The sequence below is a fragment of the Dipteris shenzhenensis genome, chromosome 11 (assembly GCF_047967505.1).
Source record: "Dipteris shenzhenensis isolate YYH24624 ecotype China chromosome 11, Dip_SZ_1.0, whole genome shotgun sequence".
Lineage (NCBI taxonomy): Eukaryota > Viridiplantae > Streptophyta > Polypodiopsida > Gleicheniales > Dipteridaceae > Dipteris > Dipteris shenzhenensis.
Genome location: NC_141606.1, coordinates 1218000 through 1236581, shown reverse-complemented (window position 1 = coordinate 1236581; position 18582 = coordinate 1218000). Strand labels below are relative to the sequence as shown.

The 18582-nt window shown below is 44.0% G+C and overlaps 1 protein-coding gene across 1 annotated transcript; it reads right to left on the bottom strand.

The window, feature by feature from the left end:
* Positions 1 to 1514: 1514 nt before the first annotated feature.
* Positions 1515 to 17923, bottom strand: LOC147896460 (dicarboxylate transporter 1, chloroplastic-like). The gene is made up of 3 exons (XM_087381946.1): positions 16694 to 17923; positions 16311 to 16532; positions 1515 to 2082 (listed from the first exon to the last, which is right to left on the bottom strand). The coding sequence occupies exons 1-3, from the start codon at positions 17804 to 17806 to the stop codon at positions 1720 to 1722; spliced, it is 1698 nt and encodes a 565-aa protein (XP_087238072.1). The 5' UTR covers positions 17807 to 17923; the 3' UTR covers positions 1515 to 1719.
* Between the last annotated feature and the right edge of the window lie 659 nt (positions 17924 to 18582).

Genomic DNA, 18582 nt, shown 5'->3' with positions numbered 1-18582 from the left:
TGCATAGATAAACCCAGCATGGAAAAAACTTGCATTCTTCTAGTCTTGGAAAAAACCCAGCTTCAATCCTACTCCTTGACGTGTCTTGGTTGCACATCAAGGACTGGTTCGCGTCTAGACTCGACATGACAGTTGGATGATGTCTCACTCGAATCGAGGCTGAACTCCTCGTGCTCTTCACTACTGGGGACCATCGATCTTGTGTGCCTTGCTCTAAGTTCAATTCTCATCTCAAACTAGCCTAGTTTTGCCAACCCCTACCGCATCCTCTGCACAAGCTCTATCCTGAAAACATACCTCTACCCATATTTCAAGCATGTCTTAAACATTTGCTAAAGCTCCAAATGCTTTGCAAACTGCATGGGTGCAATCGTCCGTCCAAGTGCTTGTTGACGTGGTCTTGAGAAGCTCCAAGTCCTCTTCTGACACTCGTTATTGTTGCTTATAGTAATACATTATTCAAAGCAACCTCCGTAGTTCCTTGCTCATCAACATGGACAAAGGCTGTCGATGACTGTCATCGTGGCGAGCGACTACTAATGCTCATGCCATTCACTTCCTTCACTCGTTCTTGCAACACTCGCCAACAAGATTCACCAAATGTTGGAATTTTTTCCTCACCCCTTAGTTGACTGGTGACAACCTAGTGGGTGGTGAGTGCTAGGTACCTGGTGCTTGCTATAGTGCTCATATCTCGATATGCCCTCTCTTGCACTCCTTGAGTTGCCTCATGCTCAATTTTCTACCAAAGCTTGGTCGTGAAAAATCAAGCATTTACTAATTGAGTTGGCTGCAAGCATGTAGAGAACAGTATGGAGACGGGGGAACAGGCAATCAAATAGTGCAAGAGAAGAGTATATGCAAAGATAACTTGTATTACCCAATAAGAATGACTTGTAGCCCATTACATACAACCCCAGCTACAAAGGTGTGGTTGTGCAAGAATGGTGTTGCATCAACTATATTCACTGGCACTAGTGAGAAGGACCACAATTAGAACCACAGATGATACCTACACAAACATGTGAACTGCTATAATGAGAATTAATGCTCACAAAGTTAAATAGAATGAAACACATGTGAAAACATTCACCTGAACACTCTAGAGGCAAGCGATGATGGTGAAGGGCAAAATAAGGACGCCATTCACAGCACGAAAAAAAAATAGGACACCATATTTCACCCTAATATGCCAGCAGGAAATGCACGTTACAACAGAAAGACCTACCAAGAAAATGCAGCCTTATTCAGCCAACCAAGCTCGATTGTCCATACCACACTGGACAATAAATTATCAATTAACCATGTATGGTATGTAGCCATCTAAGATGAATGAGCAAAGCCACACAACACCAGACTGCCAGACCTCACAGAAATAGAAAAGTGTCGACTTCACATTCCCAACATACATCAAAGATTGCCCAAACATGAAGGAGACTCTCAAATACATGCTTGGCAAAACTGGACAGTAGGCAATTTGTCGAAAACTTTAGAGTTCTGGTGACACAAACATGAGACTTAAATATTTGCTGCCATTCACAAAAGCCAGCCTTCTCATTCTGCAGCCTTGAAAGAATAAAATGTCCCTTCACGTCGTCAGATGAGGTAAATTGAAAATGAGGCCTCACCTAATGCTTCATTTCTTGACTTGCAAGACTTGGACTCAGAATTCAAAATGGTGAATTGCCAAGGGCTCGACTCTGACTTGACCAACCCATTCTACCATAACCCTAAAACTTTCCACCAAAGGCCACCGAGCCCAAGCCAGATCACAATATTGACAACTGAGATCAGAAAACCATACCCCCACCATTTCGAAAGGGGTACATAGTTGGCTCCATAAAAGACAGGAGCTGAGCCGATCCCATAGTGAGTAAGCCCACCCATTATATTTGAAAGGAAAGATAGAACCAGAGCTCCAAACAAAGGAGGTGTACCAAGTGCCGTTGCAACAGACAGAAAGGCTGTAAACATGGCCCCAATGTGGGCTGCCCCACTGGCGAAGAAATAATGAGAGTAAAAGTACAACAATACTAAGATGCCAAATGAAAGCTGCCATGACAAGCCCAGTCCTCCTACTACCTGCAAAGGTATCGGCACTTAATAGTCTCTCTCTCTCTCTGTCTCTCTCTCTCTCTCTCACTCAGGTTTTGAGTAGCATCCTGGATCCAGAAGGAGCTGTAGAATTAATTGCCCACCTGCGTCAACTAATCTAATATTGATTGAATATCCGAAACACGAAAACTTCCCCTTGTTTTGGTAGGTGTCACATCAAAATGTAAAATGGGAATAGTGTAGTAGTCCTCTATCACATATTTATTCAGCTTTTTGATCCCTAGAACATTTTTCCCCCGAAGAAAAGAACCTTCTATTAATGCTTGAGAAAAAACCAACCACACAAATCAGCTATCCATGTGGCAGTGACCATGGAAGAGAGTAAAAAAGAAGTGCTGGCTCTTTTCTCGGACACAGATTGCTGGCTGTTGAAGGCAGAAGGGGAATTGTGGGTGCTTCTTGAAATCTCGGACACAGATTCCTGGAAGGTGATGGACAAGGTGTACTGAAGCCAGAAGAGTACTTGCTTGAGAGCTCACTGAGAGTTCATGGTCCAGGTTATCTGGAGATATTCATTTGTTCCAGCTGCAGACCTTGCCAAAGGAAGGATGGGTTGAAACAAACCCTCAGAGCATGGTGCCTGGAAGACTCCAGGTTGTTCACTCATTATGAGGGGGACAACTGGAACATCGTGACTGCTGGATTGCTCGAGTTCGAAGGCGGGAACATGACTGAAGGTGGTGGTGCCAAGAGGTGCTACCAGAGATGGACTTGTGTACCAGGATGGTGTGCAGAAGTGGAACCAGGCCTGGTGGAGCAGGAGCCACAGGATGAAAAGCCAGGAAAAGATTTCGACATCGAAATCTTCCAGAGGACTACGACCAGGGAGTTACTGGAGCATCGTCATCGACATGTTGGCATTGGGCCGAGTTGTGTCGGTGAGAGGGGTGTTGGAAAGGTCACCTCCCCATCTGTAAGCCCCCATATGAGGAGAGCGTGGGGGAGGGAGACCTAGGGCAGGACATGCCCAGAGGAAAGAACATGGAGAGGGGGCTGCCACATGGGCAGTACCTCACAGGAAAAGAGTGAAAGAGGCTGCCACATGGACAGCATCATGGCTGTCATGTGGGCAGCACATCTAGAGAAGTACCTCGAGCCATCTAGGAGTATGGATCAGCACCATGGATAAGGCAACTGGCAGAGCAGGTCCAGGAGCAGATCAGTGGCGATTTGGAGCTCCAGACAGAGTCAAGGAGTGGCTGTATGAAGGCGGCACATGGTGGCGTACTTCAGCATCAAAGGCGCACACGTGCGGGGCAGGTTCGGGGCCTGCACAAGGAACTGTTGATGGCAGGACAGCAGCAGCAAAGGGAAGCCTAGCAGCAGCCCAAAAGGGCCTGGCTAGGGCCCTTACATAGGGCTGGTTGAGCCAGCCAACCAGGCTGACCAGCAGGTCGACTGGTTAGGGTTGGGCCAGCCAACCAAGTCGGCCAGAGGGGGTCGGTTCATCCCCCTGCTGGGTCGGCCATTTCTCAGGGCCCTTTGGGCCTATAAAAGGGGGCACTTGGGCCTCCATTAATTATCTTCTGGAGCAGCAGAAAAGCCCCATCAGAAAGGAGCAGCAGGGAGCTTGTCTTGGGCCTCATCACTAGAGGAGAAAAGAGCAAGCAGTAGCTGCAGACTTAGCTGAAGGTGCTGCCCACCTAGGCTGGTGCAAAGACAGCAAGGTGGAAGGGATCTCGACGGAAAGTCTACTTACGCTCGAGGTGGAGCACGCAGGCTCGAGTCTAGAGATAGCCGGCAGGTAGGAGAAGTAGCTTGTGGTAAGATCAGAGGACCACACCATTTGTGGGACTTTGGATCTATCTCTTTTGTATTGTGTCCATAGCTTTGGACGGAAATATATTATTTTGGTGGTTTCTCTATCTGGGTAGTTCATTGTCTATTGATCAGTCTGCACATCTATGTTATGCACATTAAGCTAAGAAGTTTGTGATTCCACACCCCACACCACACTGTGTGAGCTCCTGGGCAATTCTTTCAATCTTCGACTGTGCGTACCCTTTGTGGGTCGATTTCTAACATAGCTGTGGATGCCGGCCAATGCGTGAAGAGTATGAGAAAAAGGGCACTTCTATAATCCCCTCCAAGTGCCTTGCTCTAGACAGCCAACACCACTCACACAGTCCCATTGTACCTCTCGTAGGGGACCTCCCTCCCACAATCAAAGACGCCGCTGAGACCGCTCTTGCCCCAAGGTGATTGGTATTGGGTCCATCCCTTGCCATGCGAGCAAATCCAAGACCCTGGGTCTCTCATCACTGACACTGGCCGGAGTAGACCCCCTAGGCCCCACTCTGTAGTGCATGGGACGGGAAGTGCCAAGGATTTGATACATGAAAAGGATCCTCAAAGGCACACCCTGTCCTAGAGAACTGCCCATACCAAATCAAGGACCTGAGGCTCTATGCAACCTATCCCTCCAGGACTGGAAGATGAGAGTGTCTATCTCCAAACATCCTCGTATTCAACCCTCTTAGTAGGTGTGAGAGGGCTCTTGCACATGCCTCAATCTCTAGAGGAAGCAAGCTCCATGCTCCAAAGGATCTAGCCACGTCATTGTCCCACTATGCCCACCTGATGTGTGTACAATGCCCCAGCATACATCCCTCCTGATCTTGGACCTCCGCATTGCCAAAGTAGGGACTCCTCTTGACACTAGAGGCTGGCTCAAATGAGTCCAACAAACCAAACGCTGCCACACCATATGTAAGTGTTGGAATATGGGCCGACCCCCTTGTGGTATGGAATTGGTGGAAATGAAGCAAAGGGGTTGGGAGGCCCTTGGCACTAGATAACACATGTAAAATCGGTGGTTTGAGTAGTCCCATATACAAATGGACACCTTGAGAGCCTTAAATAGATGCAAGGGTTGAACCTCTCTCCAATATCCCACCGACCTTTTTGGGAATTGGAGAGGGATCTGCATGGCTAGGGTGTGAGGGATTGGGAACTCTCATAACTGGTGCACCCTTGCTTGACACACGCCATTGTCACTGCTCTACAAAGGTATCTGAGCTTGGACTAGACTGTGGACTTTGGCGGATAACGCATGGCAGCCGGTGTCTCTTCTTAATTGCCTATCGCGGAGGCGTCATGATTCGTGGCAGTCTTTAGTGCAACTTGATTTCAGCGGTGGTTCCTTGCCCTTGTGGCTGTTTGTCAACTAATTTACTATGACATAGACTTTGATGTGCAGTTTGGGAGGGGGAGGGCTTCTTGTCGTACCCATGTGTGATTATCCCGCGTAACCCTTGTGTTTTGTTGACCTTTGGTTTGGTCAATACTTTCATGTTGCTTGGCCCATGGAGGGTCTCAGAATATGGGCCAACCCCCTTGTGGTGTGGAATTGGTGGAAATGAAGCAAAGGGGTTGAGAGGCCCTTGGTGTTGGATGACACTTGTAAAAGCAGTGGTTTGAGTAGTCTCATATACAAATGGGCACTCTTGTAAGCCTTGAACATCTATAAGGGTTGAACACCTCTCCAATATACCGTCCGTCTTTTTGGGAATTGGAGAGGGTTTTGCATGGCTAGGGTGCAAGGGATTGGGACCCTTCGTAACCAGTGCACCCTTGCTTGACATGTGTCCCTATCGTGGGACACTACAATAAGCTCCTCATCAACGGTGACCCCTTCCCTATGACGGAAGCCTCTGAGAAGATCCAACAATGAGACTGTTGCCAATATCCTCCTGTGTGGGAATGTTCCTAAGAAGCCCTCGCCAAAGCAAGAGCTTCCAAGGCTCCGAGCCTAGGGTGAGGCCACACACTATAAGCTTGCCCAGCAAGGCTCTACTCCACATCTTTGGGTCGGTAATGCCAAGCCCTCCATGTAAAATCATCATCTGCCAAGCAATTCTAGCTAGTGTTTTGAGTGCCATCTGGATCCCACCCACAAGAAGCTTGGGTGGAGCAATCCCACGCATCACCTATGAAAGCACCAACAAGAGGCTTGTACCCATAGTTACCAGGGAGCGGCATTCCGACATCAGGAACGTTAACACCGTTCCAAGAAGCAAGGCGGAACTGAAACCGCCTTGCAACATCATTTTTTTTCTCTCTTGGAAAGTTTCAAATGGGTATTTTAGAGCTTTTTCTTTTCCATCTTGGAAAGTTTTAAATGGGTATTTCAGAGCTTATATAGCAAGTTTGAAACTGCAAAATGTTAGTTTCTTTCATTTTCTAGCAAAGTTTTATGTCATATGATGATGCCTCGTGTATGACGAGGCGTTTCAGTTCTTGTTCCCCCTTCCCTAAACATTCCCGTTCTGACACCCGAATTTTCGGAACGTTCTCGTTCCCTGCTAACTATGCTTGTACCAAGACATGGCCTGGGCAAGGACCACCTAGTTGGCCACATAGTTGCACGAAACGGCCGTTTCGTGGCTGGAAACGGAAACGGCGTTTCTTGAAGAAACCCCGTTTCGTAAAACCTGTTTTTGCCCTAAATCCCAAAAGTCGTGATTTCGCCGCCTGGCTCCATTTTTCGCCGCCTCCCGCCGATCGCACTCCTCCTGTGCATCCTTGCTGCTCTCTCCACCTTCTCTAAGCTCTCTCCATCCCTCCATCCTTTGCTCTTGGACTCTCCATCCCGTTTTCCTCGGACCTCCATCCTTCTCTCTCCATCCTCTTCATCCTTTGCTCCATCTTCTCCATCCTGCAAAAGCTGCAGCTTGGCAGCCTGCTCTCCATCCCTCCATCCTTCTTCTCTCCATCCTCTCTTTAATCTTACCTGTAACCTCTCCATCCTCCTTCACTTCTACCTCTAGGCTCTGATCCTCCAGGCTCCTTCCACCTCTCCATCCTCTTTTACCTCTGAGCTCTCCATCCTCCTTCTACCTCTCCATCCTTTCTCACTTGTGACCTCTCCATCCTCCTTCTCACCTCTCCATCCTCCTCAATGCCGAGAGATGCTTATTGGGTCCATGTCTCCCTCCTAGATAGTTATAAAGGAGGCACTGGCTCCAAGAAGTATGAATGATGCATTGATGCTTGAAGGCTGAAGCTTTAAGTATAGATAATTGTATTATGTATGATTTGCAAATTGCACTCTATTGATAATTATATTACGTATAAAAAATAAAATTTTATACATAAATTGTATCATATTGCCGTTTCTTCCGTTTCTGTTTCGGCGGGGCCCGGAAACTCCGTTTCTTCCGTTTCCGTTTCGGCTGGTAACTATGGTTGGCCATGAGGGCCTGCCCTACTGACGAGTGTTTGGCTGAACACCATTAAAGAAGCTTCTGCTCTAATGAAGGGGAAAATGGGCTAATTTAGAGGCGCTTTTGAGGGATTTTAGGTGGGACATGTGGAGCGACTATATAAGTGTAACATGCAACGGTAATCTGATCGTGTAATTCACAGCAAGACCTTCTTTCAACCTTTAGCAAGGAATTAGCGTTCTACACCATAGAGAGAGAGAAAGAGAGGAGGGAAGAGAGAGAGTAGAGTCGACAACCGATTGGGTCCCTGTACCCATTGAGGGGCCCCTCCCCCAATCAAGGGAGAATTTGTTTTATACTTGGAGAACTTAGAAATACAAAGAACACTCTTCGAGAGAGTATGGAACGCACTTCTGAAGAGCTCACTGTGCACACGTAGAGCAGACCCAAAGACCCGAGAGGCAACGCCAACCAAAACCGAGACCATCAAATGCTGTCCACATTGACGATGTAGGACGCTTCTGCAAGGCAAAGGAGAGGCTTGTGCTGTCCACCACAATGCAGGGTTACTGCGTGAGTGAGAGAGTGAAAGCTAGGAGTGATAGATCCTATAAGAGAGCTGAGATGACTGAAATAAAGAGCTGAGAATGAGCTGTGTAAAACTGTAAGAAATAACTGAAAAGAGCTGCTGAAACAAACCCCAAACCTTAATCCGTTCGCTGTCCCGACTCCCCCTCTGATGCGCTCTGTGAACACCTTCCCAGAGGGCTGAACTGATGCCAAAGGCTGAGGCTGGTTAGAGGGCCACTGGGGGTGAGTGTCAGGCTGTTCAAAGGGGGCTAAGGAGGAGCTGTAGGAGGCTGAAGGAGGGGGGGAACTGAATGAGGAAAGAGGGCCTGGAGGCCCCCTATTTATAGGGCTTTTGGGGCTGGTTGGCTCGTCCCTTGGCCCCATAAAGGCAGCCCTAGGCCCCGTAAATGGCAGTCCTAGGCCCCATAAAGGCAGCCTAGGGAGGGGTGCAAGGTAGCCTATAAAGGCAGCCCTTCCCCTGCCATTCTCTTCACTTGTTCCAGCCTTGAGGGGGCCCAAAAGGACTCCTGTCCTAGGCTGGACCTAAACCAATCCCTAAACCTAAGACGGAAACACTACCCTACGGTTCTCCAGTGGGTACTAGTGAACAAGGACTGATCTTCCGACTTGACCTAAGGCTGAGAGATTGACTTACGTAGCTTGTGCTTGACTGCCCCTCGACAAGGGCTCACAGCATACGACAAAAGCTCCTATCAGGGAACTATTACGTACTTGTCGATGTAGCCAGTGCGTCACTTGTGCAGGGGTGCATGTGGCATTCCCTTCTTAACTTGGCGGTAGGTTCATTGCTTCCAAGTAGTCCGCCAATATCTGGGGAAACTCCTAGAAAAAATCTTCATCCTTCATGGGTACCTCGATCACGGAACTTGGCGTAAAACTCCCGGATCCTTCGTCTTGACCCATGCTTGAATTGATGAAGAAGGATATGTTCTAGCTACGAAACTTCGGCTTCATCAAGAACTTCAGGTTGTTGCTCGTCGGAAATCTCTCAAAGAGGAGGTCCAAAATATGGCTTCAACCAAGCTACATGAAATACATTGTGCATAGCCCAACTATCTGGAAGGCGTAACTTCATTGAGACATCATTGATCTTTTGAATAATAGGGAATGGTCCGAAGCTCCTGAAGGACAGCTTAGGGCATCGCTTGCCCACCTACTTCAATCTTTGCTTGATAATCCATAAATACACCCATTGTTCCTCTTTATACTGAACATCTCGTCTGGATTTGTTAGCCTGGCGTGTCTACGATGCTTAAGCTTTGGCAATGCGGCTTTTCACATACCTCATAGGGAGTTTTTGTTTTCAAAGCCTTAGTGGGAGCCCAATTTAAAATGTAGTTGGCACACATCAGACCTTCAAGCCAGAATTTGTGAGGCATGTGTTTGCTTTTCAGCATACATCTGTCCATCTCCATAAGGGTTCTATTTTTCCTCTCAGCTTTGCCATTTTGCTGAGGGGTCAGCCTCACTGTGAGCTGATGCACAATACCCTTGCCTTTCAGAAAAGCATCAAAATCTGCAGACAAGTATTCCCCACCTCTATCTGTGCGCAATGTCTGTATCTTGAGTCCGGTTTCATTTTCAACCATGGCTGAAAAGTGTTTAAACACCAGGAACACTTCTGATTTGCGCTTCAGCCCAAAGACCCAAGTGAAATTGGAGTAATCATTAATAAAGGTAACAAAGTAGAGATGACCACCCAATGATGGAGTCCTCATGGGACCACAAACATCACTGTGTATAAGCTGTAATTTGCGGACAGCTTTAACTGAACCATCCTTTTTGAAAGGGAATCTATGCATCTTGCCTAAAATGCACCCTTCACAGGCATGTGGAGGAGGTATCTCAAGAGGTGGCAATGCATTAACCATAGAGTGCTTCTGAAGTGTCATCAAGCTATTGTAATGCATGTGGCCATATCGGGCATGCCATAATTCTGCATTCTGTATGGCAGTAGTAGGGGTAGAAACTGCAAGAGCATGGGCTGCTCTTTTCTAAAAAAGATCAAGCTGAAAAAGCCCACGCAGCAGAGTACCAGATAATCTTAAGGCATAATCATTTTCCCTGTCTCGGACAGCACATTTGCCATCCTCAAAGCTGACCTGAAGGTTGCCCATGCGTTTTTGTATCATTACAAATGAATGTCGCTACTTTTTTTGCACATCTGCTACTTTGTATAGTCTTTTGTGCTATTATTGAAGAAGAATTACCCAATTGTTGCAAAGAATTATCACTTCAAAAGTTTTAAGAAAATTTTTTATCCTTAACATTTTAGTAGAGATTGATCTAGGCACTCCAAATGTCCTTTCTTATTAGGCTGCATCTAAAGATCATTGAGGATAACTTGCCAAATTTTTGTCAATATGTCCTTAAAGGCACGGCTTGCGACCCTTTGAAAGGTAAATGGTGCATCGAATCGATAGATTTTTGTATCTCTTCTTTCACTTTCTCTACATATTTTTAACCAATCTAGTGTCGTCCAGAAACTTTAGATCCGACACCTTCTTTGGTGGGGATGGTATGCATTGCTATCCTAGGTGAGACACCCTTGATATATGTATCACCATGCAAATACATCTTTGTATGTGAGTATTAGGGCTTTACGTTTTGATTCATCTTTGGGAGCTACCTATTTGCCAATGTACACAAGTTTTCATCTTTCCCCCCAAAGGCCAAATTTGACTTTTTGGTCAATTCTATTTCACATGCACTAGTTTTTACTCGTGCTTGCTCTTCTCTCTTGTCTTGGGGAAATACCATTAATTACCTAGTTGATCTTATGATGCTTCAAATAAGTAGAAACATCTCTCTGATTAAAGTCCTTTGAACTCCCAATATGGTGACACAATTCTTCCTCTTATTCATCTTGCATTCCCTTTGGATCTATTCAATTTCTTCTTTATTTTGCATTTGTTGATCTCCTCTTTGATCTCCTTTTTTGTTTCCTCATATATGTGGTCTTCATAACTTCTATGGCTTCTAACATATTGTGTATTCTAGTCTCAATTAGAGTCTCTAAGGTTTAGGAGTAGAATTAAGAGGCCGATCATGCATTTCTTCTTCTCATACTAGCTATAACACTTAAGGGATATAATTGATTAGAATTTAAGATGGATTCTCAATCCTCTTCTTATTCAAGGATGTCATGGCGACTACGGTCGATTTTCTCTATGGCGAATAAGATCACAATGCCGGAATAGGGAGAAGCAATGATGACTCAAGAGAAGATAGGGGACTATGGCATAGTAGAAGGAAGTTGTGAGTGGGGAGATGAGCGGGGTGATGAACTGCGTGACAAGGGGAGGGTATAAGCAAGGGAGGGCAGCTCAGCGGTTGTGTGTAAATGCATGGGAGGGGCGGTGCTTTAAGATCATATGTATACATACATACATATGTATGTATGTATGTGTATACATACATACATATGTGTATATATGTATATGTATATATGTATGTATATATACATATGTATGTATGTATATATGTATATATGTATGTATATACATATATATGTATGTATGTATGTATACATATGTATGTATGTATATATGTATATATGTATGTATATACATATATCTGTATGTATGTATGTATACATATGTATACATACATATATACATATGTATATATGTATATATGTATGTACATACATATATATGTATGTATGTATGTATACATATGTATACATATATATATACATATGTATATACATACATACATACATACATACATATGTATATACATACATACACATGTACATACATATGTATGTATGTATATACATATATACATATGTATGTATGTATACATACGTATACATACATATATACATATGTATATATGTATGTATACATACATACATACATATGTATATGTATGTATACATACATACATATACATATGTATGTATGTATGTATACATACATACATATGTATATGTATGTATATATACATACATATACATATGTATGTATGTATATGTATGTATATATACATACATATACATATGTATGTATGTATACATACATATACATATGTATATATGTATGTATACATATGTATACATACATATATACATATGTATGTATACATACATACATACATATATATGTATGTATACATACATACATATGTATATATGTATACATATGTATACATACATGCATATATGTATGTATACATATGTATACATGCATACATATATGCATATATATGTATGCATGTATACATATGTATATATATATATGTATGCATGTATACATATGTATACATACATACATATGTATATATGTATATACATACATACATGCATATGTACATACATATGTACATACATATATACATATACATACATACATACATACATACATATATGTATGTATGTATGTATATACATAGATACATACATACATACATACATATGTACATATGTATGTATGTATGTATATACATATATACATATGTATGTATGTATACATATGTATACATGCATATACATGTATGTATATATGTATGTATTAGAAAAATTACTGGATGTTGGTTTCATTTATGAGATCGAGCGTGTCACCAATTGTGATTGTTCCTAAGAAAAATAAGTAGCTTAGAATATGTGTGAATCTCAAGAACATCAATGCAGCAACAATCATAGATCATTACCCCCTACCATTGACTGAAATAGTTTTAGAAAGGGTGGCGGGATCTGAAGTGTATAGCTTCTTGGATGGGTCAGCAGGTACAACCAAGTACAAATTGCACCTCAAGATTAGGCAAAGATAGCATTTGCCACAGAATGGGGCATTTTTGCATACAGAGTCATGCCATTCGGCTTATGTAATGCCCCATCTACTTTTCAAAGGGTAATGTACACTGCCTTCAAGGAATTTCTCAACAAGTTCCTACAAGTCTTCCTCGATGACTTGTGTGTACACTTAGGAAAAAAGGATCACTTGAAATGCCTTGAAGCACTCCTTAAAAAATGCAAGTAGTATGGAATCTATTTGAATCCCCTAAAATGCCAACTCTTGGTCACACACGGAGTCATCTTGGGACACATAGTCTCTCGACGTGGGATTGCAACTGACATGGACAAAATAAAGATCATTATGGAACTTTCCCCCCACTAAATGCCAAGGGAATCCAAGTCTTCATGGGACATGTCAGATACTATAGAAGATTCATATTGAGGTATGCCATGATTGCAAGGCCCCTATATAAGCTTCTGAAGAGAAGGGGAAAGCTTTGCAAAAGAGCTAGCACCAGAGCTGCTCACAGTCCAGGTCCTGGTGGAGGTGAGACAGAAGTAGCAGCAGTTCCACTTGTGTCACGATGACCATTCCTTGCCGCAGGCACAGCATGATTGTGCTTCCCCTCATATGTAGTTATGACAAATTTGTTATCCGTAGATGATCTCTCCACATGCTTCCTCACTTTGCAACCTAAATTGGTACACTTGTAGCTTCGAGGATGGGAATTCCCCTTGACCTTTTTCTGTCCACACTTGCGCCATCTATAACCATCGTCAAGATTATCAACCTCACTCGTCGTTTGTACCACGACTCGAGGCTCTCATATAGTCTTGAGTGGGCCACTTGCTAGTCCCTCCTTGGCCTTCTCTATCCTCTTGAAGTGAGGTTCATAAAAAAGAGTCGGCATACACTTTCATATAAGTAAAGGCAGAAACAGCTGCCTTACCAAGATACACAAGGCGGGGTACTGTGACACACTGGACTCACCATCAAGTGCATACTGTGCATCAGTAGATCCTTCAGTAGGCTTTTTGTCATATGCCATGGCCGCATTGTGAGCCCCAATCCTGGGATGAGTTAGGCACGAGCTACGTACGTTGATCTTTGAGCCCTAGGGTCAGTCAAAGTCCTAGTACCAGCATAGTTCAATTAGGTTAGTCTAAGTCAAATGGCTAGCCTATTGGCTGCCGTTTGAGGGCTTTCCAGTAGCCAATCTAATGGCCAGGTGGATCGCCCATATTCAGCACTAAAGGCTGCTGACCAGGTCGGGTCAGTTGCCAAAGAGGTCGGTTGACCTGACCATCTGGTAGGTCAACCCTGACTGGCTGGTCAGTTAAAACTGCCAGTCCCTTGTGGCAATACAAGGGGCGGCAAAGCCCCTTTTCTTTCCATTCAGTTTCAGCTTTTCCCAGCCTCAGCTCCAGCCTTTTTGCCATGCCAATCCAGGTCCAGAAGCAGTCGTACAGCAGCTCCATCAGATCGCAGTTGAAGGACCGATCTCCACACATCTTAGCAGGGGTTGGACAACAGCAAGGTTGAGGTTTGGCAGTCTGTTTCAGCATCTCTTAAGCACTTCATCTCTTAGTTTCACTTAGTTCTTCTCTCAGTCTCTCTCAGCCTCTCAGTCCATTCAAATCTCAGTTCATGTCTCACTCATGCAATAAACCTGTATGCCCGTGGAGAGCACTAGCCTTATCACTAGCCTCACAAAGTAGTCTACGTCGATGGTGTGGACAGCATTGAGGTCTTGGTCATTGGTTGGAGCTGCTTCTCAGGTCTTAGGGCTATTCTAGTGTTCACAGTGTCACTGATCTCTATGCAGCATCTCAGCGGGGTTTGACAACAGCAAGGTTGAGGTTTGGCAGTCTGTTTCAGCAGTTCTATTCCAATTTACAGCTCAATAGTTCATCTCTCAATTTCACTCAGTTCATCTGTATACATATGTATACATACATACATATATACATACATGTATATGTATGTATACATATGTATACATACATACATATGTATGTATGTATGTATACATATGTATACATGCATATATATGTATATACATACATATACATATGTATATACATGCATATACATGTATATACATACATACATACATATATATATATATATATATATATATGTCTGTGTGTATGTATATGTATGTATACATGCATATATATGTATATATGTATATGTATATAATTAAAAAATATATATACATATATACATATATATGCATGTATACATATATATACATATACATATATATATACATATACATATATATATATATATATGTATGTATGTATGTATGTATGTATGTATATGTATGTATACATGCATATATATATATGTGTGTGTGTGTGTGTGTGTGTGTGTGTGTGTGTAATTAAAAAATACATATATAAATATCTTTATATGTATATATATTATTTAATTATATACATATACAATATACATATATATCTATATATATATCTATACATATACATATATACATATACATATATACATATATATCTATACATATACATATATACATATATATCTATATATATATGTATGTATGTATGTATGTATGTAGCAGCTGGCTACTTGGCTAATCTCAAGCCTAAGAGTGATCCTTTTTCTGGATATATGGCTTGGACGGAGAGCTCACCAACAATTGTAGGTTAAGAGCTCAGACATTTGGTCTTGGTTATCACCTCGGACTGGGCTTAGCTATCCCATACCCAGGTGTATGTTTCATATATCCTGCTGCGCTGCCTTTCTTTCTGGGTGGGAAGCCCATGGTAGCCTGCTACATGTATGCTTGCCTTGCTACAAGGCTGTCTGTCAATAATGACAGGGTTCACATACTTTTTTGAGATGACCAGCAGGTTGAGCAGAGCAGGACAAGATGACCACCACAAAAATACAGATACTAGATGCCAAAAAAGATAGGGGCTACATATAAAATTCAGGCCTGCCCCTTCACTAGCAAAGCCTCTGTGGATACCGGGCTTACCAGGTAGAGCAACCAGCTCAACGTTTAGATCATTATCATACATACATGACCAGCTCAACAAGCAAGCAGTCAGACAAGCCAAACTAACCAATTGATCAACATGAGAGATAAACCTACTACAGCAAAAAGAGCATGCCAAGGGGGACTCTAGCTACTAGCACATTGAACAGATTGCATATTGCCTAGCTGTAAGGAGTAGCATGACCTGCATTGTGAAGCTACAACAATCTCATCAATATCTACTTAACACATCCAGTAACCATGGCAGTGAACAGTGACGCTAACTATAAATTCTGTTACGGTATCAACAGGGCCCAGGCATCACTCCATCACTGTTCAGACTATTTATGAAAGGAAAGGGTGGATCTAAATAAATCCATCACCTCTCTCCCTCTCTCTCTCTTTCTCTCTCTCTCTCTCTCTCTCTCTCTCAATACACACACATATGTATGTAGTTCTGGTCCCCACCCGTCTGACATAGCTATGTTTTGGTCTCCATGGGAGATGAACAAAGTAAACAGATCATCAATCAATCAATCTCTCTCTCTCTCTCTCTCTCTCTCTCTCTCTCTCACACACACACACACACACACATTTCTTTTGGGGGGTGAAAACACACACACACACACACACAAGCTGAAAATGCTACGTGCAAGGGCAACAGTTGCTGAGGATGTGAAAGTACATTACCTTTACAACGGTTTGGCTGAACCATGCAATCAGTCCATATTTATTAAGGTAACCAGCCATGGCTATAAGTGCAGCAAACCAGGTCAAGGTATCCCAAGCCACTGATTCTGCAAGACACTCTTTCCACGTAACCACGCCTGTGATAAGGAGCACAGAAAGCCCAAGGATCGCAGAAGTCACAGCATCCACTTTAATTGCCCCTCCAAAGATCCACAGACCCACCTACAGGATGGAATGAAAACGAGGAAATGACCTACGACAATGTAGAACATGATGCATTTCTTCTAAAAGAAATCAAAATCCTATTAAAACCAGCTTGGAAAGCATAGATCGACAAAAAGAAGTTGTTAGTGAGCTACAGCCTATAAGATCGAATCACCTACCGTGAGAAGAAGAGTGACTGCCATGATAACCTCATGTTTACTCATGGGACCCATATTTTCTAATCTTTCCTTCGCAAGCTTTGGAGCATCTGGGCTACTTTTGACTTGGGGAGGGTAGATCACATACAGTAAGAGAGGAATAACCAGCAGGGAAATGAGGCCTGGGACCAACGCAGCAACTGCCCAATCTGTCCACCCAATAGTTTGTCCTATGGCCCCAGTGGCAAGGTTTACACTCAGAGGATTGGCTGCCATTGCCGTAAGAAACATAGCTGAAGAGATCACAGAAGTTTGGAAGCAAGTCAACATCAGCCATGATCCCAACCTTTCTTCCGTGCCGTCCCCAGCTCTACTGCCACAAGCGATGCAAAGCGACTTAACCAGGGGAAGAAAGATGCCTCCGGCACGAGCGGAAACGGATGGGATCGCCGGAGCCAAAAGAGCTTCGCTGAACACAAGACTGTAGCCCAATCCAAGAGACGTCTTCCCAAAAAGGCGGACAAACTGGTAGGCGACGCGATTACCCAGCCCTGTTTTTATAAATCCACGCGCGAAAAAAAAGGCGAGGGCAATGAGCCATGGAATTGGGTCCCCGAAGGCAGAAAAGGCAGCTCCAAAAGTTAGGGTTTTGGTAAGAACGGAAGCTCCGAGACCCATCAAAGCAACAGCTCCGAGAGGCAGAGGCTGGGTAATGATTCCGACGATGGTGGCCAGGAAAATAGCGAGGAGCTGCCAGGCATTCTTGGAGACACCAGAAGGTTCCGGCACAAACCAGATCGCAACTCCTGTGAGAATTGAAATCGCAAGTGGCTTGAGGGCAGCTCCGCGCCATGGCTCCTTAGGCTTGGGACTGGAGACCGGGACTGCGGCGGCATTAGCTCGCACTTCTAATCCTCTGGACGGCTGGCTAAGCTTGCGGTTGCGTTTGCTTGTGAAGGACAATCGCTGACGGAGAAAGGTGCTTCCATGGCCATATGCTGAGGATGCTGCCAAGCGCAAAACAGATTTGGCTGGTGCTACCTTAAGACGGAGGGCTTGCTGCGGATGCTCCTTGCTAGCCTGGCTGGAAACTACGACAGGAGGCGAGGATGCGAGCACAGTCGCAGAAGCCATAGCTCACGAAGCCAGATACAGAGCCAACTCGTAGAAGAAACGGGATCTACGCATGCACGTGATATCCCTGACGAAGCAGCAGGGACCTCATCTGAATCTCTCTCTTCCTAAAACCCAAAACCCCACCTTCCCAATGCATTTGCAGCCGCTCTTTTCCTTGCATTCTCCTCGGCTGTACGCCAGAATCTCATCGACCTTTCTGTCTCGTCCGATCTGGGATCCAACGGCTCTAACCATACATTTGTACTAACTTGGTTAGCAATGTTTTTTATTTAAAAAATTTTATACATTTTTTATTAAAGAAATTTTAAAAATCATTATTCCTTTCTGAGAAAGACAGAGATTACATGTGTCTCTGAGTTGGGGGTGGGGAAGAGGGGCCTAGGTTCCCTCCAAAAAAATTAAATCCCCTAACCCTCGAGTGAGACCCGTCCTTGGGTCAGCTAACTAGTCCCCTTTTCCAACAAAGGCCCGCATAGACTAAAGTCTCATGAACCCTCCTCAACCATTGGATCACTTTACCCAAATCGGGACGATCCGATCACTTTCTTACGATAAAGGATTAACTCCAGTGACACTGTCAACTAAGGATTGAGCTACAATTAACCCGCGAGGCAAAAAGAACGCACCACGCATCAACCGTGCATCGAATGTACCGATGCAGAAATATTTGTTGCGCAGACTCCTTGCCAAGATTTCAACTCGTGCCACCTCGCTTACAGTCGAAGCGCCTAACCATCAGACCGAACCATGAGCCTTGAATACCACTTCGTCAT

What these genes read in the sequence shown, in the direction of transcription:
- LOC147896460 (XM_087381946.1), bottom strand. Translation starts at nt 17,806, where the DNA reads ATGGCTTCTGCGACTGTGCTCGCATCCTCGCCTCCTGTCGTAGTTTCC. An exon ending in CAGTCACTCTTCTTCTCACG is followed by an intron (nt 16,533 to 16,693) that starts GTAGGTGATTCG and finishes TCCATCCTGTAG; the next exon opens with GTGGGTCTGTGGATCTTTGG. An exon ending in TCAGCCAAACCGTTGTAAAG is followed by an intron (nt 2,083 to 16,310) that starts GTAATGTACTTT and finishes ATACCTTTGCAG; the next exon opens with GTAGTAGGAGGACTGGGCTT.